General features: G+C 39.4%; 1 protein-coding gene across 3 annotated transcripts in view; it reads left to right on the top strand.

Moving 5' to 3' along the window:
- The window catches only part of MID1 (midline 1), a 197,368-nt gene that overhangs the window by 93,099 nt on the left and 76,375 nt on the right, over nucleotides 1-27,894 (top strand). For all 3 annotated transcript variants that reach the window (XM_040266480.1, XM_040266482.1, XM_040266481.1), the window contains one exon: nucleotides 14,816-14,911. In XM_040266480.1, the coding sequence (XP_040122414.1) occupies nucleotides 14,816-14,911 (96 nt within the window). The remainder of the gene's footprint in view (nucleotides 1-14,815; nucleotides 14,912-27,894) is intronic.

Raw genomic sequence — 27,894 nt, forward strand, 5'->3', positions numbered from 1 at the left:
AATTTGAATATTAGCAGGACACTGTTTTGAATATTAGAATATTCTAATATTATTATCAGAATATTAATATTTTAATAATATTAGGACAGTGACTTCTAATATTCAAAATATTATAATATTATGAAAAATATTAATACTCTAAACATTCTAATAATAACATTAGAATATTTTGAATATTAGAAGTCACTGTTTTGTCATAATTGGAGATAGAACATGTTCTGGTGAAAAAGTTGCTTGCTATGAAAAATACACAGTGTGAAAGTTTACCTTTATATAGTAAATGCTTTTGATTCAGAAAAGTATTCATTAGCCATATTAAGTGACACTTCATTCAAGTAAAAGAAACACGTTACAGAAAGACAGTGCTTAGAGGAAGGCCACTGTATGATTTGGGGCTTCCCTGGTGGCTCAGTGGTAAAGAATTTGTCTACAATGCAGGAGACATGGGTTCTATCCCTGGTTGGGGAAGATCCCCTGGAGAAGTAAATAGCAACCCACTCTAGTGTTCTTGCCTAGGAAGTCCCATGGACAGAGGAACCTAGTGGGCTATAGTCTGTGGGTTGCAAAGTGTTGGACATGACTGACAGTGAGCTCTATATGATTCACTACCACCACGTAATTATTTAGCAGTCTCTAATGTCCTATGACCAAGCCACAGACACTTGAAAATCAAATGCAAAAGTCACAGTAAAAAATCCTGTGAGCAAGATTAACATGAAATAAAATATGAAAGAGAAAAATCTTGAGAGCAAAGTTTAACATGTTGGCTTTCAGCTTTATATATTTTGTGTCAAGCCACATCTTCAAAAGATATGCTTACTCCAGCCAGTGGGGGTGGAGGGAATTTTATTCAATATTTTCATCATAAACAGATGAGTTTGGGTACTCTGCTGGCTGACTGCCCTCTTCCCCCTTTCAACACCACTTAAAAAAATTTTTAACAGCATTTATAAGTAATTGAGAATACACTAGGGCAACTTCACCAATACTTTTTTTCTGGCACACTCTGAACATGTGAGTTTTATTAGAGAAAGCAGTTCAGAATGGCCAAGGGTAAAGGGGTAAAAAGCATGGATGGGTAAGATGCCCATCCATTCCCAGACCTTCCCTCTTCATGACGTTGGGTTCTCTTCCCCTACTTCCCCAATTCTCCAGCCCTCCTTTGTCCCTCTGCCTCGGCTAGCACCCTCTTCCATTATGCTTCCTGTTCCCCTGTGGAGACTGAAGGAGCCAGGGAAGGCCCAAGGGCAGGGCCTGATGACAGAGACTAAGCAACAGGATCCAAAGGTATCCATGAGAAAGGGAAGATGGAAAGTGCAGCATGAGGATAACTTACCCTTAGCTTTTCTTGGCTTTAAAAATTTTAAGCAACATGCCCCCCCCCGCCCCCCGCAAGGATGTTACAACATTTGTATAAGTGGTTCTCATATTTGAGCATTCACCAAATCCCCTGAAGGGTTTATTAAATCACAGGTTGCTGGGCTCAGCACATCCAAGAATTTGTCTTTCCAATCAGCTCCCTGGGGAGGCTGTTGATCCATGAATTCCTGGTCTCCTTTCTAGACTCTACAGACTAGAGTCATCTTGAAGTCTCATCTACAAGATGAGACTTTGTCATTCATGATTATTATAACTGGCAAGTCTCCTCCAGTTCTCTGAATATTGGACCTTTTTTTCTCCCTGGGTTAAAAGCAACTGACTTCAGAAATATTTTTATGTGACATTTATTGCCTTCTCTTTTAGCAAGGAAAAAAGTGAAAGTGCTCAGTCATGTCTGACTCTTTGTGACCCCATGGACTGTAGCCCACCAGGCTCCTCTGTCCATGGGATTCTCCAGGCAAGGATACTGGAGTGGGTTGCCATTTCCTTCTCCAGGAGAACTTCCTGACCCAGAGATTGAACCCAGGTCTCCTGCTTAAAAGCAGAATTTTTACTGTCAGAGCCACCAGGGAAGCCCCCTTGTAGCAAGAACAATACACATATACACACGCACACATATATAAATTAAAGTATATGCCAGGGAAATGAAAGTTAGTCCATTTTTGAAATACAGTGACCCTTGAATTGTCTTTAGTCATGTATATATAAACCAACTCTGGGAAAATGGCTTAATAATTTGTTGTAAAACACTGCAAATTAAATAATTCACTCTCCAGGGTTTTTTTTTTTTTTTTTTACTAGCAGACCAGTGACCATCAATTAAAGAAAAGCTGTCAACTAAAGCAAAGCAAAGATGAAGGAATTAAAAGTTATCATTGTGGTTTCCAGGATTCCCTGGTGACTCAGTGGTAAAAATCCACCTTTCCACGCAGGAGACTTGAGTTCGATCCCTGGGTTGGGAAGCTCCCCTGGAGAAGGAAATGGCAACCCTACCCAGTATTCTTGCCTAGGAAATCCCATGGACAGAGGAGCCTGGCGGGCTACAGTCTACAAAGTCACAAAAGAGTGAGACACAACTGAGCAACTAAACAACTGTGGTTTCCATCATTGCAAATATTGCATTTTACCTTTCAAACCACAGAGGAATTTCTGGTCTTCAAGACAATTGTGTTACATGAATTGATCTTAAAAAAAAATTCTGGGTAGGCAAATGAATCTATTCTTTTGTCATCAGAGTCCTTAAATCTTTTTCCTAAATCTTTAATGCACCATATAAAAAATCTCGTTGAATCATAAACATCTAAGCTACTTTTCTTATATTTCTGTGGAAAAAACAACTGTTGAAATCAACAAAGCAAATTTTTATACTAACACTGTTGCAAATGATAAACTGAGATGATCATCAGGGATTATTCTTTGACATTGGGAATACTCGAATGATTCAAGAAAGTATTCTGCTGTATTTTCAAGTCAAAACAGCCTTCTCACTTTGTGACCAGTGATAATCAGTGCCCCCTGCAGAGCACTATTTCAATAGTTCCTGGGATTTCCTACAATACATTCACCTAAGTTTACAGTTTGGGTACAGTTTTATCTAGTTTTATTCCCATACTTATATATATATGTTGCATTACAAAAATATTCCTTTCATTCTGAACAAATCTTGAAGTGTCAAACTAGTAAACTGACTACATGATTAATTTTTGTACATTGTGTCAATCCAGCAATTTGGCAACCTGATTTTGAACAACAGTTTTCACACTTGGTTGCACACTAGGATCTCCTCAGGAGTTTGAAAGATTGCAATCCCTGAACCTCACTCCAGTCTAAGTAATTCATACTCTTTGTTTGAAAAGGGGGTGGAGACCAAGCCTTGTGTTTGCACAGTCCCCTAGTGGATTTGCATAGTGCAGACCATGGTGGGAACCACTCACCCAGTAGATTGTTGTCATCTCTCTTCCTTCCATAACTTTCATGTTGCTTTAATTTGGCTTCAATCAAATCACTTTGATTGGACAAAGACAGCCTTATGCTACTAAAAGCAGAGGAAATGGTTGGCTGAGTAAAAGGTGAAGTCAGGGATGAATGATGCAATGAATTTAAGGAATTTGAGAGTCTTTAGGTCTGAAACCCAAGGAGGGTTCTGTCTTTGAAGGTTACTTGGCGCTAAGAAACGATCGCATGCTTTCATAGTCCTTCTTGCTTCTCTGCTGCTGCTGCTGCTAAGTCGCTTCAGTCGTGTCCGACTCTGTGCAACCCCGTGGACGGCAGCCCACCAGGCTCCCCCGTCCCTGGGATTCTCCAGCAAGAACACTGGAGTGGGTTGCCATTTCCGTCTCCAATGCGTGAAAGTGAAAAGTGAAAGTGAAGTCGCTCAGTCGTGTCCGACTCTTAGCGACCCCATGGACTGCAGCCTACCAGGCTCCTCCATCCATGGAATTTTCCAGGCAAGAGTACTGGAGTGGGGTGCCATTGCCTTCTCTGTCTTGCTTCTCTAGGCTGTCCCAAATGGGGAATTCTCTTACATAACATTGATTCTATAAATTCTTAACAGACCAGACCCACTTTGGGTTGAATGGAGTTTTAGTCTTATTTTTTTAAATCAAAGAGTGTAACCTGCCTTACTTTTAATACTTTTGCACTATGTAGATGGGATATGAATTTTGTGAACAACACGAACCCTTCCTGGGAATGCCACAAAATCAAGAGCAAACCTGAATCATGTATTGAATGTTAATTTGTTTTTAGCTGGTGATCCAGAAAAGGCATATTCCTCTAAAACCTAAAAATTTGAGGAGATAGAAGTTGTTATAGAAACAATGTAAATCATAGTTACTTGTGCAAAATTATTAGATCAAAGACTCAACTCTTTTAACTTGAAATACATTCGATATGTTTGGTTCAGGCAACATGAAATATCTTTGGAGTGTAAGGCACTGGCTTAGAAAAAGATTTGGTCTTCCCACAGTATGTTAAAAAGAAAAATGCAAAAAAAAAGGATTTCCGTTCATTGAAGAAGGCTAAGCATCTACCATGGGACATTCAGGTCTGGTAAAAAATGTTTGATGGTATCAGTTAAAACCCTGTTTAAGTAGAAAGGCCAGAACATGTTTGTTAATGAGTATCTGGCAATGTCATCATCTACTTAAGACGGAAGAAAGGGGATAAGATCAAAATTATTCAGTCTCTGAGTGATGAAGGAAGTAAAGCTTGAAGTGACATATATAATGTTTGTCATCCATCAATATCAGTTTTATAGACATTAATTATCCAGTGCTCTAAGCTCTCCTTTAAGGTGTATTTTATGATTAAGAGAAAAGATACTGAGAAAAAGAAAACTGATGGAAACAAGGAGACGTATTCACAACCCAGTACTTTACTCTTGTTTGCAAAAACCCAGTGCTTTTACACTTGTTTGCAGAATGGAAAGTGAAAGGCACTCAGTCCCGTCCAACTCTTTGTGATCCCATGGACTATATAGTCCATGAAATTCTCTAGACCAGAAAACTGGAGTGGTTAGCCATTCTCTTCTCCAGGCGATCTTTCCAACCCAGGTTTTGAACCTAGGTTTCCCGCTATGCAGGCAGATTCTTTACCAGCTGAGCCACAAGGAAAGCCCAAGAATACTGGAGTGGGTAGCCTATCCCTTCTCCAGCGGATATTCCCGACCCAGAAATCAAACCGGGGGTCTCCTGCATTGCAGGTGGATTCTTTACCAGCTGAGCTACCAGGGAAGCCCAATAGAAAGAACTGCAGAATGGAAAGAACTAACTAATCTTTGTGCTGTGCCTTTTTAAAAAAATTGAAGTATAGTCAGTTTATAATGCTGCATTAGTTTCATTGTTGCTATATAAATATTCTTTTTTTATATTCTTTTCCATTATGGATTATTGAGTTAAGTTCAGTCATTCAGTTGTGTCCGACTCTTTGTGACCCCATGGACTGCAGTACGCCAGACTTCCCTTGTCCATCACCCACTCCCGGAGTTTGATCAGACTCATGGGTTATTACATGATACTGATTATAGTTCCCTGTGTTATACAGTAGGTCTTCATTGTTTATCTATTTTTTTTTTTTTGAAGTGATGGCTTCGGATGCCTTGATCTTAGTTTTCGGAATGTTGATTTTTTAAAAATTAATTAATTTATTTATTTTTTATTATAGACAGTAGTTTGTATCTGTCAATCCCAAACTCCTAGTTTATCCCTCACCTCCCCCATACTTTCCCCTTTGGTAAATTTGTTTACCATGTCTGTGAGCCTGTTCTGTTTTGTAACTAACTTAATTTGTATCGTATTTTAGATTCTACCTATAGGTGATATCATATAATATTTGTCTTTCTGTTTGACTTACTTAGTATGATAATCTCTAGGTCCATCCATGTTGCTGCAAATGGCATTCCATTCTTTTTTGTGGCTGAGTAGTATTCCGTGTGTGTGTGTGTGTGTGTGTGTGTGTGTGTGTGTGTGTGTGTACACCACATCTTCTTTATCCTGTGGCTCTATGGATGGACATTTAGGTTGCTTTCTTGTGTTGACTCTTGCAAATAGTCTTGCAATGAACATTTAGGTGCATGGATCTTTTCAAATTAGAGTTTTCTCCCAATATATGGCCAGTGCCTTCTTTGCTCACTCTTTACCATGTTCTTCCTATAGCAGCCTTGATCGAACTTAAGATCCTTTCTTACTTTTTCTGGGTCTGAATCTTCTACTTCTCTGAACAGAAGTTGCAGAGGAATTTATCCAGACATTATATTTCACTGGTGATTCAAAGCTATTTTTTTTTCCTTTTGCAAATTAAAATTTATTTTGGTAGCCAACAAAAAGATCTCCTTTAGAATTTTGAATACCTGAATGATTGAAGGTTTAGCTATACTCTTACACTCTCATGTTAAGCAGATTGAGTTATGTTTAAATTTTTAAATGATTTGAGGCAATAGAGAAAATACTCTATTAATTAATTTTAAAAAGCTGTGGATTAATTTTTTAACTTTTTTTTCAAGGAGACAGCAATTTTCTGTAAAGAACCAGTACTCAACTTTGTCATTGTAGCATAAAAGCAGAGACAAACCATCAGTGAATGGGATTATCTGTGTTCCTAAAAAATTCTATGGATATAGAAATTTGAATGTCATATATATCTCATGTGTCACAAAATTTTATCCTTTTTCTGGTTAAAAAAGTCATGTAAAAACCATTCTTACCTAGCAAGCCATACAAAAACAAACAGCAGGCAGGATTTGCCCTTGGGTTGTAGCTTCCCAACCCCTGGTTTAGGAGATTAAATATGTCCCCAGCTTGAAAGCTTTCACTCAAGCAAAAATTAGTCTGTTTTCAAGTATTCTTATAATCTTTTCACCATCTAATTCTTGGGTAACAAATTGGTCACCTCTCTGGAGTTAACCACATGGATCTGCTATGGTAGCCCAGAGTGCTACGTTGAGGAGGATTTGAGAACTTGACTGGAAGCAATGAGCAGAGAAGGCAGCAGGGTGACCACCATATTGGACCTTCATGGCTCTGACCCCTACGCTGTCATCTTACAAGATTCTTCCTGTATTCTCCATTGACAGAAGTCCTAGTTAGGTTCTCTAAAACATTTCTCTTAGGCAATCACTTTTTCTTTTAATAATTGAGATTTTCCTTTCTTATTGAATGAAAGATTATTGAGATTCTATAGTGTTTTACAGTCTTCAAAATTTCACACACATGATTTCATAGAGCCCCTTAGTAACCCTTTCACCCCTTACCCCTATGTTGCCCCTCCCCTTCCCCTCTCCCCCCCCCCCCCCGTAACCACTAGTTTGTAGGATATCATTATTTTTAAGTTAGAGACTTTCAAAGTTTCCTAGTCATTCAGCTTCTTTGAGAATATTCTTTGAGAATAAAGAATATTTGAGAATATTCTTTGAGAATAAAGAATATTTGAGAATATTCTTTGAGAATATTGATTCTCAAAATTGACAAATGTGTTACTGGTCCATTGCTCATCTTTCTTACTGCAGACAGAGATAGGGCCTGAGGATGAGGAATGAACAGGAAAGACCACTCACATCTCTAATACCTGCAAATAAGTAGTTGCCATTGGATCTGCTAACATTACAGCTAAATGAGTATAATTATACTGAGATTTATTTATATCCATTAACATTTGAAAGCTCTTCTAGGCTGTAAACGGTATTTAAAAATTATTCTCTGTGTATTATTGACTACTAGATTACAATAATAAACACTGAACTGACTGTGGAATTTATAAATATATGGTGCAGATTCTGTGGTGTTAATATAGAAATATCAAATAAAACCTGACAAGGTAAATACAGTATCACATATCAAAATGGCTTAAATTGTCGTCCATGGAACACTAGACTTAAATTTGTATGCAGATTGGGTTTTATTATGTTTTTGAAGTTCCCTGGGCGACCTGTCTTGCCAGGGCATTTGGAAATGTTAACTATCATAACCAGTGAAAAAAGGCATTAAAAATTCAAACCAGCATAAATCACCCAGATTTGCGGTCTGTCATGAGCTCAACCTGAAGATAGCCTCAAATTCCTGCAATGTAATTAAAACATCTTAAGAGTTTAGTTACATGTTAAGAATTTACGTTTTTGTGCAGGTGGCATGTGTTAATACGGGTGTGTTTTTATATTAAGGGTTGTGATTAAAGTTTGTTAGGAGAAAATATACGGATGGTGGCACTCGACGTGTTCATATCCTGATGGTGCTGGAGGGCTGGTGTTGGGTGTCAAGGCTATGAACAGAGTTCCTGAGTGTCGCTCTGAAAATTATAGAATGGAACAAGCCAGATCTGTGTTTGCCTTGAAAGGTATCCAGACTTAACACTACTTTAAAGACATTCTGAAGCATTGACTTCGGAATAAGAGCAAACATTCTTTAAGGCCTGAACAAACCCAAAGGAGTTACTGAAATCTCCTGTTTCAGGCATACATTTTCATATTACTGCTCAATGACAAGTCCCTCATTCCTTGCAATCTGACTCTTAGGTACAGGTCTCCAAAGACTAAAATGAGGGGTATTTTTGTCTGCTTACTTTGTTATATGATTGGGTCTCAGTATATGTAGAAGCACAAAGTTCATCTGTTAAGTTGGATTTACTATTCTCAGCCGGTATCCATATCCATGCCTAAAGGCTCATATTGAGATGGGTTGCAAAATCAGCTATGCTGCCACGAATTGTTTAGTGATCAACTCAAATAAACCTTACTGAAAACTCTGTAACATGAAAGAGGTTGAGTCTGGCTCCATGCAAATACATTAGAAATGTATACATTAAAACAAAAATTGCTGGAAAAGTCAGTCCTCCTTTCCATACAAAGTATGCAGGGGAGCATCCTTCTTGGAGCAGCACATGTTTGGCCATGGTGTCTTCCACAAACTTGACTTGCACCCAGTCTTTTGTTCCACATGAAGAAAACGAAATCTGACTTATTGCATGTCTACTTTGAGATGGACCATCTTGATGATTTATATTCCTCTTTGGTGGGGTGATGACATTGTGGGAGGGTATGTGTTGAATTACAACAAAGAGTCGCACACTTACAAAAGCCTCATCTTTCTCAGCAAAGACTCTTCCTTTCCCTTCATAGAGGAAGAGGAGGACTATGAAAAAACACCTGGGAAAGAGGTGATGAGTTAAGGCTAGGTACAACCTGACTTTGGTTTTAGACAAAATGTGAAATGATGTATCAGTGATAATTCCTAAACTGTCTACTCAAGTAAAACTGTGTTTATTCAACAATGTAGTATTTGCTTTCCCCAAAATCATGTGATCTAATGGAGTTGTAAAGCATCCATTCAGAATGCTTCTAAAATTTTATTGGCACACAGTCCCACCTGTTTACATGTGGCTACTTTCTTACTAAAACAGCAGCAGAATTGAGTAGCTGCAACAGAGACCATATGGCCAACAAAGCCTAAACTATTTACCCCCTGGCCCTTTGCAGGAAAACTTGGCTGACCGTTGTTCTAGACTCTGATGCTATGCTGTCCAGTAATGGAGCCACGAACTGATGTAGCAGCATCCCAGAATTCAAACTGGGAGATGAGGAAGCATCTGGAAGGGAGAGGGATGGCAGGACAGAAAGAGGGCATGGTCACGAGCAGGCGGTTGCTGTGGACACAGGGCTCCTCCCAGTGGGGCACTCTTGGAGATTTTCTGAAACCCAGCTCAGAGTGGTCCCACCTGGAGGTGAGGAAGTTGGGCTGTTTAGCAACTACCAGTACTTGCTGGGTGAGGACTGCTCCTTGGGGCATTAACCTGCCTTCTCCCCAGCACCCCAGCCTGCCCTGCCTGCCTGGGGCCAGAAAAAGCCCTGGAGCCAAAAGGAACAGGTACTTTGAGCAAAAAGCCATCAGCAGGCTTGAGAAGGGTGAGTGCTTGAGACATGAGGTTAGGCCCCTGTAATATCTGGTGCTGACCCAAACAATGTTTCATCCTGTAATTCATGATTTCAACAAACCTTTTTATTATGGTTCCTGGTGTGTGTGCTCAACATCTCCTCTGAACTTAACAATAGCCTGTTGTTGTTGTTTGGTCACTAAGTCGTGTCCGACTCTTTGTGACCCGCATGGACTGCAGTACACCAGGCTCCTCTGTCTGTGGGATTTCCCAGGCAAGAATACTGGAGTAGGTTGTATTTCCTCCTGCAGAGGATCTTTCTGACCCAAGGATCAAATCTGTGTCTCCTGCATTGGCAGGTGGATTCTTACCTCTGAGCCACCTGGGAAGCCCCAATAGAACAAATGGATATATTTATTGTTTCTACACATTATGGATGAGAAAACTAAGCCCTAGCATCATGTGTCCAGGAGAATTGAGCTGGGGTCATAGCCCCAGGTTCCTTGCTCTACCTGTGCAGTCACTCATGCCTGACTTGGACTTCTATATGGTTCAGCTCCCTAAGGAAATGGAAATATATTGACGTTTTTGAGGTGAGAACAGGAAACTAAAACTTTTGAGAGGGTTATTCTGTAGAATTCCTTAGATATCCATAGGGAAGTAGATACTTACATCCACTTCAGTCGCAAGACTCTGATGCCAAAAAGCATTATCTCTCTTTTGCACAAAGCACAGTCAAAATCAAGAGGTTATAGGCCCTGCTGACTGCCGCACAGGATGTTAGTGATACAGTTAAATTCGAGAAAACTCCATATCAGTCCCTGTAATGGAAGTTATGGATACATGGTTCACTGAGGACTGGATTCGGTTCCCTTCCCATTCCCCGAACTCTCTTGAAAAGTGTTGTCAGTCCCTGTGGTACCTCTTGGAATCAAGTCTCTCAGCTTCATTTCCCTTTATTATATTCTAAGTGACTTAGAAATTCTTTGCGGGCTTCAGTAACACTTGTACTATTTAAATTTGAATAACCCCAAAGGATCTAGCTAGGTCAATGGGTTTAAACCACAGGCTTTAGTCTGCATATTAGTTGATTAAAAACAGATTTTATACATGATGGGTCCTTAATAAAGGGAGGGGAAAGCAAGCAGATGTTTGTAAAGTCTAAATGTGTTAGATTGCATTTACTTGGAGCTCTTGCTGACTAGCTTTCAAAGTCTTACCTATGACAATTGAACTTTAAACAGCTTCATGATGCATTTCCTGAGAAATTTCCTGCTCTGAAGGGTCAGCCAAAAAGAAAAGCAAAAGGATTCCCTAAGATGAACGTACAAAAATAAGTTGACAGATGTACCATAAAGTCGTCATATCCACGTGAAAGACACTGAATAATGGAAGGCCTCGAAATGATTCTCTAGTCTCAGACCATGAAGTAGTTGCAGTTTGTTTTAATTCAAACAGTAGAAAAACAGTTGGCTTTTGTGGTGGTGGCGGCAAAGAGCTTTGAAAGCAAGTTTTTCTTTGATACAAATATGAGATCATTAAGTTGCACATAAATCACTCTGTCTGGTGCATTCTCTGACTTTTTGTGGTATCCCATCCTTCAGGGGAGAAACAGTTCTTCTTCTCCCTTAAAATATGTATACTTGAGACGCTTTGAGTGTCTCAAAGCTGACATGGAAGATTTCCTGTTGGTCTTCCTGTCCAGATGAAATAATGCCCAAAACCTCCCCCTGAACTCTGAACACATGAGAATTACAGACAAAATATTTTTAATGCATTTTAAAGAACAATAACCAAGCTGAAACATAAGTGGGAAAACTCCAAGGACCAGAAATGAAAGGACATGCAGAAATGAGAGGGGGTGGTGAGGGGCCATTGGGGACCTAAGGGTAAACCTGGTGGAGTGTGTCCCATACGTGGCAGAAGGCTTAGATGCCCCATGCACCTGGAGTGCAGGACTCCCGGAGTATACACCAGGCTCAAATGGCACCTCCCACCTTCTCTAGAATTGGAGCCAGACAGGATTCTCATGGAAGGAAGCAGAGGCACTGAGTCAAACCAGGACTTGCGCCTCTGTGGCACATGGGTGTCTTGTGGGAATGCCTTCTCTGGGAAAGCAGCCTCAAGCCCTAATGACTGAGTAGGCACCTCAGCTGCCTGTGCAGGGGACGAAGTTCACGTCAGATGAGCTGTCAGACAAAAATGACAAGACCTAAGATGAAGCCCATTTCTCTTGAAATGTTATGCAAATACAGGAAAATAGGAAATTGCCTTTTCTCAGAAGAGCTTAAGTATAAGTATATTCACTTCTCTGGAAGTTGTAGAGGAGATGGTTGCATCCAGGAACAGGAACAGAAAGTAATTCCACAAGAAAAGGGAGATGTTATAAAGAACCTGCTGGAAATGAAAAATGTGGCCAGTGAAATAGAAAAAAAAGTTAGATAATAGGATAAACACCAGATGCACAGGCATAACTTGTTTAAGAGAGATTTCTGCTTTGAGATTATACGTTTTAAGCATTCAATAAAAGTGATTCTTTTCCTGACTATACCTTTCTAAATCTCAAATGTAGGAAAGTAGAAAGAGTAAACATCCTCAGAAATAAATTTCCCAGTATAATGAACTGTTATCACCTTTATGAAATTGTTGATTTTCAAAATCTCCCTCACAGTCTTTCCAGATCCTTTTACTCGGATGGCATTACAAAACTTAGATCTGCCATCAGATTGCCTTTCTATACCTTCACCATGTCTGTGGAATTGGTTATATGTTAAAAACACACTTGCCCTAATCCTTTGCCCTCTCATTCCTCCCTGAGCTTGTTGTATGAGATTGTGCTGTTCCCCACCCATGGGAACTTCTGTGTGCTCACCTCCACCTGCATTCTCTCTTCCCAAGAAACTCCCACTCATGTTCACCATCCTCCCAGCCTCCGAGAAAAAAGCGTCATCTTGGAAACCTTCTGAGGCAGCCCGACTCTCCCCCTTCTCTTGTTTACAGCATCTCTGTCCCAGTGCTGTACTCGTTTCTTTGCACATAGGGAGTAGATCCTTTAAGTTTTCTCTCTTATGATCTGGCATGTGGTGGAAGCTTCATTAATATGCATGTCAATGGGCAAAATGGTACAAATAAAGGGCATAAAGAATCAGAAGCCATGGAGAACTCTTAAGGAATCTTACCCAGAACAGAGGGTTACTGTGGTTGAAAATAAAGTTAATAGTCATTGTGGGGAATTTTAAATTTGATGTTCTACAGATTTGTGGTTGCCAAGGTTGGGGTTGGGGGGTGGATTGGGAGTTTGGAATTCAGTTCAGTTTGGTCACTCAGTCATGTCCAACTCTTTGCGATCCCATGGACTGCAGCATGCCAGGCTTTCCTGTCCATCTCCAACTCCTGGAGCTTACTCAAACTCATGTCCATCAAGTTGGTGATGCCATCCAACCATCTCATCCTCTGTCGTCCCCTTCTCCTCCTGCCTTCAATATTTCCCAGCATCAGGGTCTTTTCCAATGAATCAGTTTTTCACCTCAGGTGGCCAAAGTATTGGAGCTTCTTTTCAGTATCAGTCCTTCCAATGAATATTCAGGACTGATTTCCTTTAAGATTGACTGGTTTGATCTCCTTGCTGTCGAAGGGACTCTCAAGAGTCTTCTCCAACACCACAGTTCGAAAGCATCAATTCTTTGGCACTCAGCTTTCTTTATAGTCCAACTCTCACATCCATACACGACTACTGGAAAACCCATAGCTTTGAGTAGATGGACCTTTGTTGGCAAAGTAAAGTCTCTGCTTTTTAACATGCTGTCTAGGTTTATCATAGCTTTTCTTCCAAGGAGTGAGTGTCTTTTAGTTTCATGACTGCAGTCACCATCTGCAAATACTTTGGAGCCCAAGAAAATAAAGTCTGTCACTGTTTGTATTGTTTCCCCATCTATTTGCCATGAAGTTTGGGATTAGCAAATGCAAACTATTATATACAGGATGGATAAACAACATGGTCCTACTGTATAGCACAAGGAACTATATATAATATCCTGTGATAAACCATAATGGGAAAGAATATGAAAAAGAATGTGTGTGTGTGTGTGTGTGTATATATATATATATATATATATATAAAACTGAATCTGCTATACAGCAGAAATTAACACATTATAAATCAATTATACTTCAATAAAATAAATTGTAAAAAATATGGATGTTCTAAAGGAATAGGGCATAATTCTAGATTCTTAAGGAGGATATGTGCTGGTCACTTCAGTTGTGTCTGACTCTTTGCAACCCTACCCTCCAGACTCCTCTGTCCATGGAATTCTCCAGGCTCGAATACTGGAGTAGCTTCTCATGCCCTCCTCCAGGGGATCTTCCTGACCTAGAGATCAAACCTGCATCTCTTAAGTCTCCTGCATTGTCAGGCAGGATCTTTACCACTAGTGCCACCTGGGAAGTCCATAAGGCGGATAGTGATATGAAAACTGTAACAGTCAAGGAAGTTTGATTTGGCATTGATAGGCTGATAGGCATAGAATAGAAGCATGTACAGTGAAACGTACTGTGAATGAATAAATATGTATCATGAGCACTTCTAAATGCCTATAAATGACCATAATGTCAGCAATAGCTGGATAGTTCAGACCTTTCTCCAGGGGATTGACATCAGCCTGCCCATAAGATGGTAAATTCTAAAAATCCAACAGTGGTTGATTTGATATGGGAGTGTATTCCTTCTGTTACTGCCATTTCTGATTCAGATAAGGAATTAGAAATCCAATTACCTCTTCTCTTCCTGGTGCACAACCAGGAAATAACCTGTGACTAATTAGTCAGTGAAATATGCCCGAGTTCGTGCATGAAGCAGGCACAAAAAGAGTAAGAGGTGAACATTTTTAAAACAATCTTTTACATGTGATTTTTCAAAATCTAGTATAAATCTACAAGAACTTGAAATGGCATAGATTTCATTGAGATTTCTCTTAAAATGTATCCATTTCCCCAAGTATAAGTAATTTTATGTATACTAAAGTATTAAAAGCATGCAGAATAATATTTTCCTCTCTCTCTTTTTTCTGAACAGCAAAACTTGGAGAGTAACCTCACCAACCTTATTAAGAGGAACACGGAACTGGAGACACTTTTGGCTAAACTCATTCAAACATGTCAACATGTTGAGGTGAGTTTCTCTATGTGCTATTTTTCATATGAAAACTGCTTGATCATGGTTTTTATACCCTCACCCTTTATATTTTTCTGATGGGAATCTTCTTAAGATTAGTTTTTGCAGAAGCCAGATATCTAAGATGGATGAAATTAGAAGGAACTAGAACCTTCGAGAATCTCTCCCCATCCACTGCTTTGCTCTGCTCCCACTCCTATCACAGCTCTCCCTAATCCAGTTTACTTTAGCATTCCTAAACTTGTAGATTTGAATCACCCCTCCAAAGAACACCCCCCTAAAATCACTATTGAAAAGGTGTTGTATTAGTTTCCGATGTCAGCTGTAACAAATTACTGCACACTTGGGTGGCATGAAACAGACACTGATTTTTTTGCTATTCCTAGAGGTCAGAAGTCCAACATCAAGCTGTTGACAAGGCCTTGCTCATTATGAAGGCTCTTGGGGAGCCTCTTTTATGCCTCTTCCCACCTCCTACTGTTTGCAGCCCAGTCCTTGGCGTCCATTGGCTGCTAGATCCATCACTCTAATCTTGGCCTCTGTCCTTATGTGGCCTTCTCCCTGTGTGTCTCTGTGTCTGTATCCAATTCTCCTTCTTAAAAGGATGCCTGTCATTGGATTAGGCTCCACCCTACTTGAATATGCGTGTGTGCTCAGTCGCATCAGATTCTTTGCAACCCCATGGACTGTAGCCCACCAGGCTCCTCTGTCCATAGGATTTCCCAGGCAAGAATACTGGAGTGGGTTGCCATTTTCTCCTCCAGGGGATCTTCCCTATCCAGGGATCAAACCAGTGTCTCTTAAGTCTCCTGCACTGGCAGGTAGATTCTTTGGCACTGTACCACCTGGGAAGCCCACTTCAGTATGAACTCACTTTAACTTGATTCCATCTGCAAAGACCCCATTTCCAAATAAGGTCATATTTATAGGCACCAGGGATTAGGTCTTGGACATACTTTTTTTTGTGGGAGGGGTTGGGATACAATACAATTCAACTCACTACACAGGTGTAATAAATACATCTTAGTTGACAAATATGTTTCCATGAAGTTCACCATAACTGCAGCATGTTGGGATTTAGTCAAGAGCATGCAGGCCGCACTAAAAGCAAGGGCAAGTTGCAGAATACAGGTCTTTGACTGCTTCTGGCAGGGATCTTTCCAGGGAGCATGTGGAGCCTTGTTGATTAACCAGCATTGTAAATAATAGTGAACAACCATGATGTTCTCATTATTATAGGGTGAAGTGAACATGTATTATAGAATTAGATGGATGAACAAAAAATGATCCATGTGCTGTATTTTCTTTTTATGATGTGATAGCATTTGATGTTTAGGAAGGACCAGAAGAAAGAATTATTTCTCTTCAGTTTAAAAAAAAAAAAAGGAAAAAAATTACGTGTCTTTCATGGTGAAATCTTACAAATGCTTTATGGATTGAGTGATTATTTCATTCCATTTCAGATAGATACTTCTTAAAGCATTAGCGTCTTGTTTCTATTATGGCCTTTAGCAATTTCAGAACAACTGTCTTGCTCCTAATGCAACATTAGTGTGGCTTGAACTTACAAAACACTGTTCATCCTAACATGTAAAATTACATTCTGTAATGTTCAGTAATTTCAACCAATAGATAGATGTGTCATTCAAGAAATTTACAGGCAGAGTCTATTTTTAATCCAAAAGATTAGGTATTTAGTTGACATACAGGCTTTTAAAATGAAACTATTACTGAATTGATTGAAGCAGACTTTCAAATAGACAGATAGATACCATGAGAAATTATTCTAGACAAAGAGTAAAGAATATATTCCATTTGCTGTTGTTATTTCTGTATCAGTCGTGTGGAATGGAATGAAGTGTGTGGGTGAATAAATTTGGTATTCAGGAAATTTCTAGATAAAAATCAGAGAAAATTAATTATAAGTAGATAAATAATGATACCAGCAGTACCTATTTTTATGTTTCTTTATTCATAATTATTCACATTTTCAAGGGAAATGTTTTAAAAATGGAGCATCAAAATCTCACATCAGTTCAGTGCAGTCGCTCAGTCATGTCCGACTCTTTGCGACCCCATGAACTACAGCACACCAGGCCTTCCTGTCCATCACCAACTCCCGGAGTCTACCCAAACCCATATCCACTGAGTTGGTGATGCCATCCAACCATCTCATCCTCTGTCGTCCCCTTCTCCTCCTGCCCTCAATCTTTCCCAGCATCAGGGTCTTTTCAAATGAGTTAGCTCTTCGCATCAGGTGGCCAAAGTATTGGAGTTTCAGCTTCAACATCAGTCCTTCCAATGAACACCCAGGACTGATCTCCTTTAGGATGGACTGGTTGGATCTCCTTGCAGTCCAAGGGACTCTCAAGAGTCTTCTCCAATACCACAGTTCAAAACCATAAATTCTTCTGTGCTCAGCTTTCTTTATAGTCCAACTCTCACATCCATACATGACTACTGAAAAAACCAAAGCCTTGACTAGACGGACCTTTGTTGACAAAGTGATGTCTCTGCTTTTTAATATGCTGTCTAGGTTGGTTATATCTTTCCTGCCAAGGAGTAAGCGTCTTTTAATTTCATGGCTGCAATCACCATCTGTGGTGATTTTGGAGCCCCCCAAAATAAAGTCTGACACTGTTTCCACTCTTTCCCCATCTATTTCCCATGAAGTGATAGGACCAGATGCCATGATCTTCGTTTTCTGAATGTTGAGCTTTAAGCCAACTTTTTAGCTCTCCTCTTTCACTTTCATCAAGAGGCTCTTTAGTTCTTCTTCACTGCCTTAAGGGTGGTATCATCTCCATATCTGAGGTTATTGATATTTCTCCCGGCAATCTTGATTCTAGCTTGTGCTTTTTCCAGCCCAGCGTTTCTCATGATGTACTCTGCATATAAGTTAAATAAGCAGGGTGATAATATACAGCCTTGACGGACTCCTTTTCCTATTTGAAACCAGTCTGTTGTTCCATGTCCAGTTCTAACTGTTGCTTCCTGACCTGCATACAGGTTTCTCAAGAGGCAGGTCAGGTGGTCTGGTATTCCTATCTCTTTCAGAATTTTCCACAGTTTATTGTGATCCACACAGTCAAAGGCTTTGGCATAGCCAATAAAGCAGAAATAAATGTTTTTCTGGAACTCTCTTGCATTTTCCATGATCCAGTGGATGTTGGCAATTTGATCTCTGGTTCCTCTGCCTTTTCTAAAACCAGCTTGAACATCTGGAAGTTTACGGTTCACATATTGCTGAAGCCTGGCTTGGAGAATTTTGAGCATTACTTTACTAGCGTGTGCGATGAGTGCAGTTGTGTGGTAGTTTGAGCATTCTTTAATCAAATGAATCTGCCTTGAAATTTATTTAATCTTTGATAAAGGAACAAGCAAAATGATAAAGCTGGCTTTATCAGAAACTGATTTGTACACATTTAGAGGTTGGGGGTAGTCAGGGAAAAGAATGCTAGAATAAGACAGCTAAATTCAATGCAGAACTGGTAAGTGACCTAAAGTGAAAGTGAAAGTGAAGTCACTCAGTCATGTCCCGACTCTGTGACCCCATGGACTGTAGCCCGTCAGGGTCTTTGGTCATGAGGATTCTCCAGGCAAGAATACTGGAGTGGGTTGTCATTTCCTCCCCCAGGGGGTCTTCTTGTGAACAAAGGGGCAATAAAATCATTATATTTGAGCTAAATACCTTGCATCCTATCAGTTTTCTCTAAGTTAACATTTAACTTAGCAGAGCCGAAGCCCTCCTCAATAGTCAATAGAAAATGAAGTTCTTTTACATCCCAGCCCAGATAGTCAGATAACCCTTCCTTCAGCTGGCTCAGTGGAGTGGAGTCTAGTATACATGCAAAGGAGTCAGTCTTCTTTTGCCTTATTTCTAAGATGTAGATAATTCAGCTTAACCCGACTTTCTGCTCTTTGGGTTCTGGATACTGTTTGTTAATCTGTTAGCGGTATTTGCTAAACATGTATTTCTGGGTAAGTGTGTCTGTCAAGTTTTGCCTGCACTCAGTTACTTGGGCTTTTTAAATGGTCACACTTGGGGTGGGAGGTGGGAGGGGGATTCAGGATTGGGAGCTTGTATACACCCATGGTGGATTCATGTCAATGTATGGCAAAACCAATACAGTATTGTAAAGTAAAATAAAGTAAAAATAAATAAATAAATAAATAAATGGTCACACTGCTTCATTCCATGAGTGCTTGTGAATCCTCCTCTGTGTGTGTGTTTCACTGTGCTGGGTGGGAACTACTGTGCCTACACATGCTCACTATCTCAACTAAGATGAAAGAGCAATAATATACAATGGGAAAATGAGTTGCCATAAGAGAATTATGTGTGCGTGTGCTTAGTCGCTCAGCTGAGTCCTACTGTTTGCAACCCCACGGACTGTAGCCCATCAGTCTCCTCTGTCCATGGGATTGTTCAGGCAAGAATACTGGAGTGGGTTGTCATTCCCTTCTCCAGGGGATCTTCCCGACCCAGGAATGGATCCTGGGTCTGCTGCATTGCAGGCAGATTCTTTACTGCCTGAGCCACCAGAAAAGCCCATAAGAGAGTTAGAGATGATATACTTTGGAATTGCAGAGAAGAAATTTCTTCTATCTGGGAACTGGATCAGTTAGTACAGTTTCTGAGCCTGCTTTCAAGGGTATGTAACATTCAGACCTATGGAGAGATGAGAGAGGCTGTGCTTTCAGGGCAAACTAAAGCATGGGGATGGAAAAATGAAGAATGTATGTACACACAATTAGTAGTTCATTCTATAGGAATGGAAAGTGTGTGAGGCTGGATAAGTAGAAACTGACTTTGGAGAGATGAGGGGTTAGTGAGCTTTAATATTGCATCTGAGTTTGAACTTGATTTGGTTTTGAAGGTTTAGTGAGGGCTCGAGGAACACTGTGTCAATTTCACAGTTAACATCAGCATCCCTAGCTCTTTTCTTTTCAGGAAATGATGTTTTTGGGTTATTGGGGAACTAGGATGGATATCTTGATGCAAAATGCCCACATATCCAAGGGGAAATGTCCCAGTACTAGTAAACTCCAAAAAGGGTGGTGGGATTGGTTAGGCACCAGCCAGCATGACATTCTTTTTTAGTGGAAAAGAATTTCCTAGTTCACAACCTAGGTTCCTAGACTGTATTTCATCCTTTTCCTCTTTCTGAAGGTGTCCTTGTGTTTGGGTCTGAACATTCCACGGGAAAATAATCCCCCTGCCAGCTGGAGCTAAAACCACTCAAAAGCACAAAGGCAAATCCCAATTGTAAATTAAATCAATGAATTCACACCAAATCTGGAGGAAATGCCACATCCTTATAAGTCCACACCTCCTTCCTGGGATTCACTTCTGCTGTTCTTTAGCATGAAAAAAGTTTGAAGGTCTCCCACCCCCATCCTCATTGTTTTCACAACTTTTTTTTTTAAATGAGGGCAAGCAAATGAAATGGCTTTTTGACAGTAAACACCAAATTGTTTGAAAACTAGAGGTTTGAGGCCAAGGCAGTTTAGGACTCAAGAGAAAGAGGCATTGAACCATCAGGTAGACTCCCAAGAAATGTTTGTATAATTGGGTGGAATTCCAAAAATTAGTGGGTTTTAGCTATTCAGTTTTGTTTTCTGCGGGAGAAGAATGCAGTCAAAAATTGCCTTGTGATGAGTTTGGAATTAGTTATGGGATGTAGAACAAGTTCATGAAATGTGGTCAAAATTTGGGTCAGCTACAGCAATTCACAGTTCTAGGTCAAATAGGGACTATTGTTCTTCATTAACTCATCCTCCTCCCCATTTTCTTTTAAAAATCAGAGAGCTTAGTTTATTAGCTAGGCAAATGCTTAGAATCACTGATGGATATCATATTCTCCACACATTCTGAGAATCAAGTTCTTTCACAGGAAATACGATACCTGGACATGCAGTGGATATGCACTTTGGGGAATTGTAGGTAACCAATGACTAAATCCACAGTAAGGTGGTAGAGAAAAGCTACGAAAGGTTGACTAGTTGCCATAGTAGTTTGGAGAAGATAAAGGCTTAGCTGACTCCACCGTCCTTGCTCAAGTTCATCCTAGCAGGGCATTCTCTAAGCCAGCATCCCATCAAAGGCCTAGCTTTAGCTCCTTTGGCTTATGTTACCTTGCTTACAGTCACTTTTTGTGTCCTTTTGCCACTGATTTTCACTCTAAGTCTTTAAACTGTTTTTTTTCTTTGCTTTCAATGGAAAGTTTGTTGTCTTACTGGCTTTCCAGTAAAGATTTTTCCAGTGCTTGATGACATGTGGAGTGACAGATTTCTTGTGCATAAGTTAACTGCCATGTACTATGTGATTTTCACTTAGATGTTGAGCTCTGGAAATTGAGAGGGAAGAGGATAGCTTAAGGAATGGTAATAAAATGATTTGGGAAAACAGATGGGGTTCTGTAAAAGAACTTTCCAGCTAGTCACCAAGCCCTAAAAGCATTTAAATGTAAACACTGGAAAAAAGGAAAAAATAGCTAGGTTTAAAAGAAAGATGAACCTTTATGTTTAAATTAATTTTACTGTGTAGTTTTATGTCAAAGGCTCTCTATGGAAGCCTTGGTGGTTGCTTTGCCTGGAGCCCCTGAATGAAGACCAGCATCCGAACACCAAACATGGTGTTTGTATCTTGTGGACAGGTGTCTGATTTTGGATGATGTGTATCCTGCTAGGGGCCAACTTAAATGTCCAAAGTTGTAATCCATTATCACTTGCAGATAAGGGTTTGATTCCCACTCACATGAGCCCTTGTGAGAATGTTCTCAAGGTATTTTAGAATCAGACTCTGGAACCACATCAGGCAGTCCACAGCCATTCTTGGCTGTTTGTGTAAATAGCTCTGGAATAAGGATAACACGATAGTGCAGCTATGGTGGCATTCAGAAACTGGATTGTGACAAGCCACTAACCTAAAGATTAATCTCTTAAGTTCAAGTCTTAGTATTCTCAGGACAAAGGAGAAAAGGAACTCTTGGACTGCACAGAACTTCATCTTCTCTGGAGAAGACTTTTTTAAAGTATTGTTGATTTACAATATTGTGTTAATCACTGCTGTACAGCAGGGTGATTCAGTTACACACATACACACACACATATATACACTTTGTTTTTTTATATATTCTTTTCCATTATGGTTTATCATAGAATGCTGAATATAGTTCTCTGTGCTATATAGTAGGACCTTGTTTATCCATCCTGTATATAAAAGCTCACATCTGCTAACCCCAACCTCCCGCTGTACCCTTCCACCCAACCCCCTCCCCCTTGGCAACGTTGCCACCAGGCTGTTCTCTATGTGCCTGATTCTGTTTCTGTTCCATAGATGGATTCATTTGTGTCATATTTTAGATACATGATATCATATGGTATTGGTCATTCTCTGTCTGGCTTACTTCCCTTAGTACAATAGCTCTAGCTACATTTATGCTGCTTCATTCTTTTTCTGGCTGAGAGGTATTCCATTGTATCTATGGATCACATCTTGTTTATTCCCTCATCTGTCGAAGGACATTTAGGTTGTTTCCGTGTCTTGGCTATTGCCAATACTGCTGCCATGAACATAGGGAGGGGTGCATGTATCTTTTTTAATTACAGTTTTGTCCAAGTGTATGCCCAGGAGGTGGATTGCTGAATCATATGGTAATTCTACTTGTAGGTTTCTGAGGAACCGCCATACTTAAACCAATTTACATTCCTACCAAGAGCGCAAGAGGGTTCCCTTTTCTCCACATCCTTTCCATAATTGGTTATTGAAGACTTTTTAATGATGGCTATTCTGTGTGAGGTGGCTCCTGGTTGTTTTGATTTTCATTTCTCTAATAATTAGTAGTGTTGAGCATCTTTTCATGTGCCTATTTACCATCTGTATTTCTTCTTTGGAAAAATGTTTATTGAGGTCTTCTGCCCATTTTTGGATAGAGTTGATTGGTTTTTGTTGCAGAATTATATGAACTGTTTGTATATTTTGGAAAGTAAGCCATTGACCGTTATATCATTTGCAAATTTTTTCCTTCATTCTGTTGGAATGTGGACAGGTATCTGATTTTGGATGACGTGTATCCTGCTAGGGGCCAACTTAAATGTCCAAAGTTTTTCTTTTCTTTTTTTTTTTAATAGTTTCTTTTCTTTTTTTTTCTTTATAGTTTCCTTTGCTGTGCAAAAGCTTGTCAGTTTGATTATATTTTTTTAATTTATAATGACTTAGGAAACTGACCTTAGGGAACATTGATACAATTTATGTCAGAGAATGTTTTGCCTATGTTCTCTTCTAGGAGTTTTATGGTGTCATGTCTTATCTTTAGGTCTTTATGGCAATTTGAGTTTATTTTTGTGTATGGTAAGAGGATGTGTTACTCCAGGTGTTTCTTGACTTCCTACTTTTGCATTCCAGTCCCCTATAATGAAAAGGACATCTTTTTTGGGTGTTAGTTCTAAAAGGTCTTGGAGGTCTTCATAGAACCATTCAACTTCAGCTTCTTCAGCGTTACTGGTTGGGGCATAGACTTGGATTACTGTGATATTGAATGGTTTGCCTTGGAAACGAACAGAGATTGTTCTGTCATTTCTGAGATTGCATCCAAGTACTGCATGTCAGACTCTTTTGTTGACCATGATGGCTACTCCATTTCTTCTAAGGGATTCCTGCCCACAGTAGTAGATATAATGGTCATCTGTGTTAAATTCACCCATTCCAGTCCATTTTAGTTCACTGATTCCTAGAATGTCAACGTTCACTCTTGCCATCTCTTGTTTGACCACTTCCACTTTGCCTTGATTCATGGACCTGACATTCCAGGTTCCTATGCAATATTGCTCTTTACAGCATCGGACCTTGCTTCTATCACCAGTCACATCCACAACTGGGTATTATTTTTGCTTTGGCTCCATCCCTTCATTCTTTCTGGAGTTATTTCTCCACTGATCTCCAGTAGCGTGTTGGGCACCTACTGACCTGGGGAGTTCCTCTTTCAGTATCCTGTCATTTTGCCTTTTCATACTGTTCATGGTTTTTCCTGTGGTCATGTATGGATGTGAGAGTTGGACTGTGAAGAAGGCTGAGCACTGAAGAATTGATGCTTTTGAACTGTGGTGTTGGAGAAGACTCTTGAGAGTCCCTTGGACTGCAAGGAGATACAACCAATCCATTCTGAAGGAGATCAGCCCTGGGATTTCTTTGGAAGGAATGATGCTAAAGCTGGAACTCCTCATGTGAAGAGATGACTCATTGGAAAAGACTCTGATGCTGGGAGGGATTGGGGGCAGGAGGAGAAGGGGACGACAGAGGATGAGATGGCTGGATGGCATCACTGACTCGATGGATGTGAGTCTGAGTGAACTCCAGGAGTTGGTGATGGACAGAGAGGCCTGGCGTGCTGCGATTCATGGGGTCACAAAGAGTCAGACATGACTGAGCGACTGAACTGAACTGAAGAGGATGTGTTCTAACTTCATTGATTTACATGTCACTGTCCAGCTTTCCCAACACCACTTGCTAATGAGACTGTCTTTTTCCCATTGTATATTCTTGCCTCCTTTGCAGAAGATTGACTGTAGTTATGTAGGTTTATTTCTGGGCCCTCTATTCTGTTCCATTGATCCATATGTCTGTTTTTGTGCCACTACCATACTATTTTGATTATGTAGTTTTGTAGTATTGTCTGAAGTCTGGGAGAATTTTGCTTCCTGCTTTGTTCTTTTTCTTCAGGATTGCTTTGGCAATTCTGGGTCTTTTATGGTTTCATATGAATTTTAGGATTATTTTTTCCAGTCCTGTGAAAAATGTCATAGGTAATTTGATAGGGATTGCATTAAATCTATAGATTGTTTTAGGTTGATGGCCATTTTAATAATATTAATTCTTTGAATTCAAGAACATGGGCTATCTTTCCATCATGAGAAGATTCAGTTTTTGACTATTGCATGCGTTTAACGTCTGTGTATCCAGTTTACTCCACCAAGGTTGCGAAAATTGACAACTCATGAAGCGAATTTAGCTTTTCTTGGTGGAGATTAAATTTAACTGTTTATTAAGGTGGTGTACAACACATACTTGAACGTCTCCTCTTAGATTCAGTGCTCTTGTCTTTAAAACTGATTCATAAAGGGCTTTGGATCCTGTTTCCTTCTTAGGTATATTCATGAAGAATAATGAGAAGACATCAGTAGAATGGTTTCCAGTATTTAGAAATAAGAGATGAATCTTACTAATGAATGAATGAATATTCAAGTTAATTTGGTATTACTTTCAGAATAACGTTCCCAAATTTCACCTTTGAAACTTTTTAAAAAACGTGATCAAAACCTTTTATCTATAATCTTTCCAGTTTGGATGGAATGAACTGTTGTGTCAGATTGAGAACCCTACCAGGTGGCTTGGATTGGAGCATGATCACATACATGCCTCTGAAGACAGTCCCTCTTACATGCTTGAATTTAGTCATGCAGATTTCCAAGGCTAATACTTAAATATGAAATAATCAGCCTTAACTGGGGAGGCTGAATGGATGAGCAGTAGGAATGAGGAACGAAGACTTAGTTTTACTAGTGTATCTTAATGTAGTTTTCCCCATAATACAGGAATTCTTTATCACATCTCCCCTACTCTATCCCACACATAACCTTCTTGTCTTAAAATATTTAGATGGTTTGTTAGAGCAGCAGGGATGTTTCTGGCATAATATAAAGAATAGTAAGAACAGGTTGTGACAAATTTTTTAAATGGTCATCATAGTTCCAACTCAGCTTTCACTTAAGATGGTGGTAGTTGAATAGATCCAGGTGAGAGAGTCAGAGCTGAGACGAATGATCCTAGATGAGATGACTGTCAGGTACAAGTTTGGGTCCCACTATTGCTTCTGTGCCTACCATTCAGAGACGCATGACCCGACCCAGAAAGCCATCATTTTGTTACTGAACCAACCTCTTTTGTTTCTCAATCTTCGTATCTAGTTTATAAATTAGTTCCAAGAAATTATTTTTTAAAGAAGAAAAAAAAAAACACAACAGGGTCCTACACAACAAGGTCCTATGGTGTAGCACAGGGAACTATATTTAATATCTTGTAATAAACCACAACGAAAAAGAATATATGTGTATATAGATAACTGAATTACTTTGCCAGACCCCACAAACTAACACAACATTGTAAATCAACTATACTTCATAAAATTTTTAACTGTCTAGTTTAAATTATTTTTTTCAATATAAAATTGCTATTTGTGATAATCAAGCTCAAATTATCTCTGTATATAAGATGAGAAAAAACAGGACACATCATCTTTTACCTTCATTCAATTGACTTCTATTTTTAATTGCTAAATTTTATAGGGAAAACTGAAGAGCTTTGTTCTAATTTTGAAATTCCCTAGCAAAATCATTGAGTCATGCATATCAAATGTTTGTTAACAAGGGTACGATTGTAGTGCTGGTTATTTTTGTTTCAAACAGAAATATGAAATTTTAAATTCAGCTATTTAAAAAGCTGGAGGCTACCCCTGAATGTACAAGGGCTTTCAGTGAAAAGCAACACAAATAGAGATTTTAGCAATCAAGTGAGGTAACTTCCCACCCTAGGAATTTATGATAGAGCTTTTACTATGCTTTTAAAAGCATTTTCACTATATATAACATCAGACTTTATATATATATATATATATATGTGATGAAAATTATCATAGCCTAATTCTCTGAGTTCTCAGTAGGCTATGATGAGTTCAAGGACACCTTCCATCTGTTTTACACAAGTTGGGAAGATGATGCTCTGTCCATTCTTGCAGGTATAAGAGATGATTCCTGTATCAAATGGGTGCAATGCCACAGCAAGGTATAGCCTGTGGTTTAGGGTGTACTTATGCAAATATATATATGAAAAATAGTATGGCCACTTGACAAACTCCTACTATCAATTCCTGACTTAATTATCCCTATGGTCCTTTGAGGTAAATGTCATTCAGATGACCACAGAAATGTGACTTGAAGCCAGACAGAACAAGAACCAGCCAGCAAAGAAATGGATTAAATCCAGTTGAGTAGTAAGGCAACTGGAGTGGTTATTCAATCTCAGCTACCCAATCCAGATGACAGAATTGAAAGACATGATTAAAAATTCCTAGTGTGTTGAGGGGGCGGGGGGATTTCCCTGGCAAATCAGTGGTTAAGAATCTACCTTGCAATGCAGGGGACTCAGGGTTGAGCCCTGGCCAGGGAACTAAGATCCATGCCAGGGAGCAACCAAGCCCACATGCCACAACTATAGCCCCTGTGCACCACAGCAAAAGATTCCCACATGATCCAACAAAGATCCTGCGTGCCGCAACTAAGACCCCACACAACCAAATAAATCAATATATATATTTTTAATTCCAAAGGGGAATTTTCATGGACCAGAAATATTGCCATCTGCGAGGGAATTGGAAACCCTGTCCAATGCAGGATAGTGAGGACGCAATGGGTATTAATCAGTGATATCAGTAGAACCAGTAGGCCTTTGGGTTTTGTGAATTATTCTCAAATCTTTGATCAGAAATCCTTGACCTGATAACTTCAGCTTCTTTGAGATGTCTAGTTTACTTCCTTAAGTAAATAAAGTTCTTTTTCCCTCCTCCCATAGAAGTTTGTGAATGATGTAAAAAAATGAAAACCTAAATAATAGCCAGAGTCAATATTTTGTGTTACAGTGTAGGACTAAAACATATGTTTGTATTTTAAGGGTTTATAGCATTTAAGAGAGAGACATATTACAGAAATTTGACAGGTTAACTTTGAGATTCTAATCTGAAATGTAATTTATTTTAGACATCTGACTTTAAATTGAAAGCATAAAATCTTTTGTTTCAAACCAATGTTAGAATGTTCACTCGAACTTGAGTTCCTCTACATTTGTAAGTTTATTAAATTTCTAAAAGCTACGTAAAGACTTGGGAAGATTTACCTAGTTAGGGTTTTATTTTTGTCCCATTAGG

The sequence above is a fragment of the Oryx dammah genome, unplaced genomic scaffold (genome assembly GCF_014754425.2).
Source record: "Oryx dammah isolate SB20612 unplaced genomic scaffold, SCBI_Odam_1.1 HiC_scaffold_23, whole genome shotgun sequence".
NCBI lineage: Eukaryota > Metazoa > Chordata > Mammalia > Artiodactyla > Bovidae > Oryx > Oryx dammah.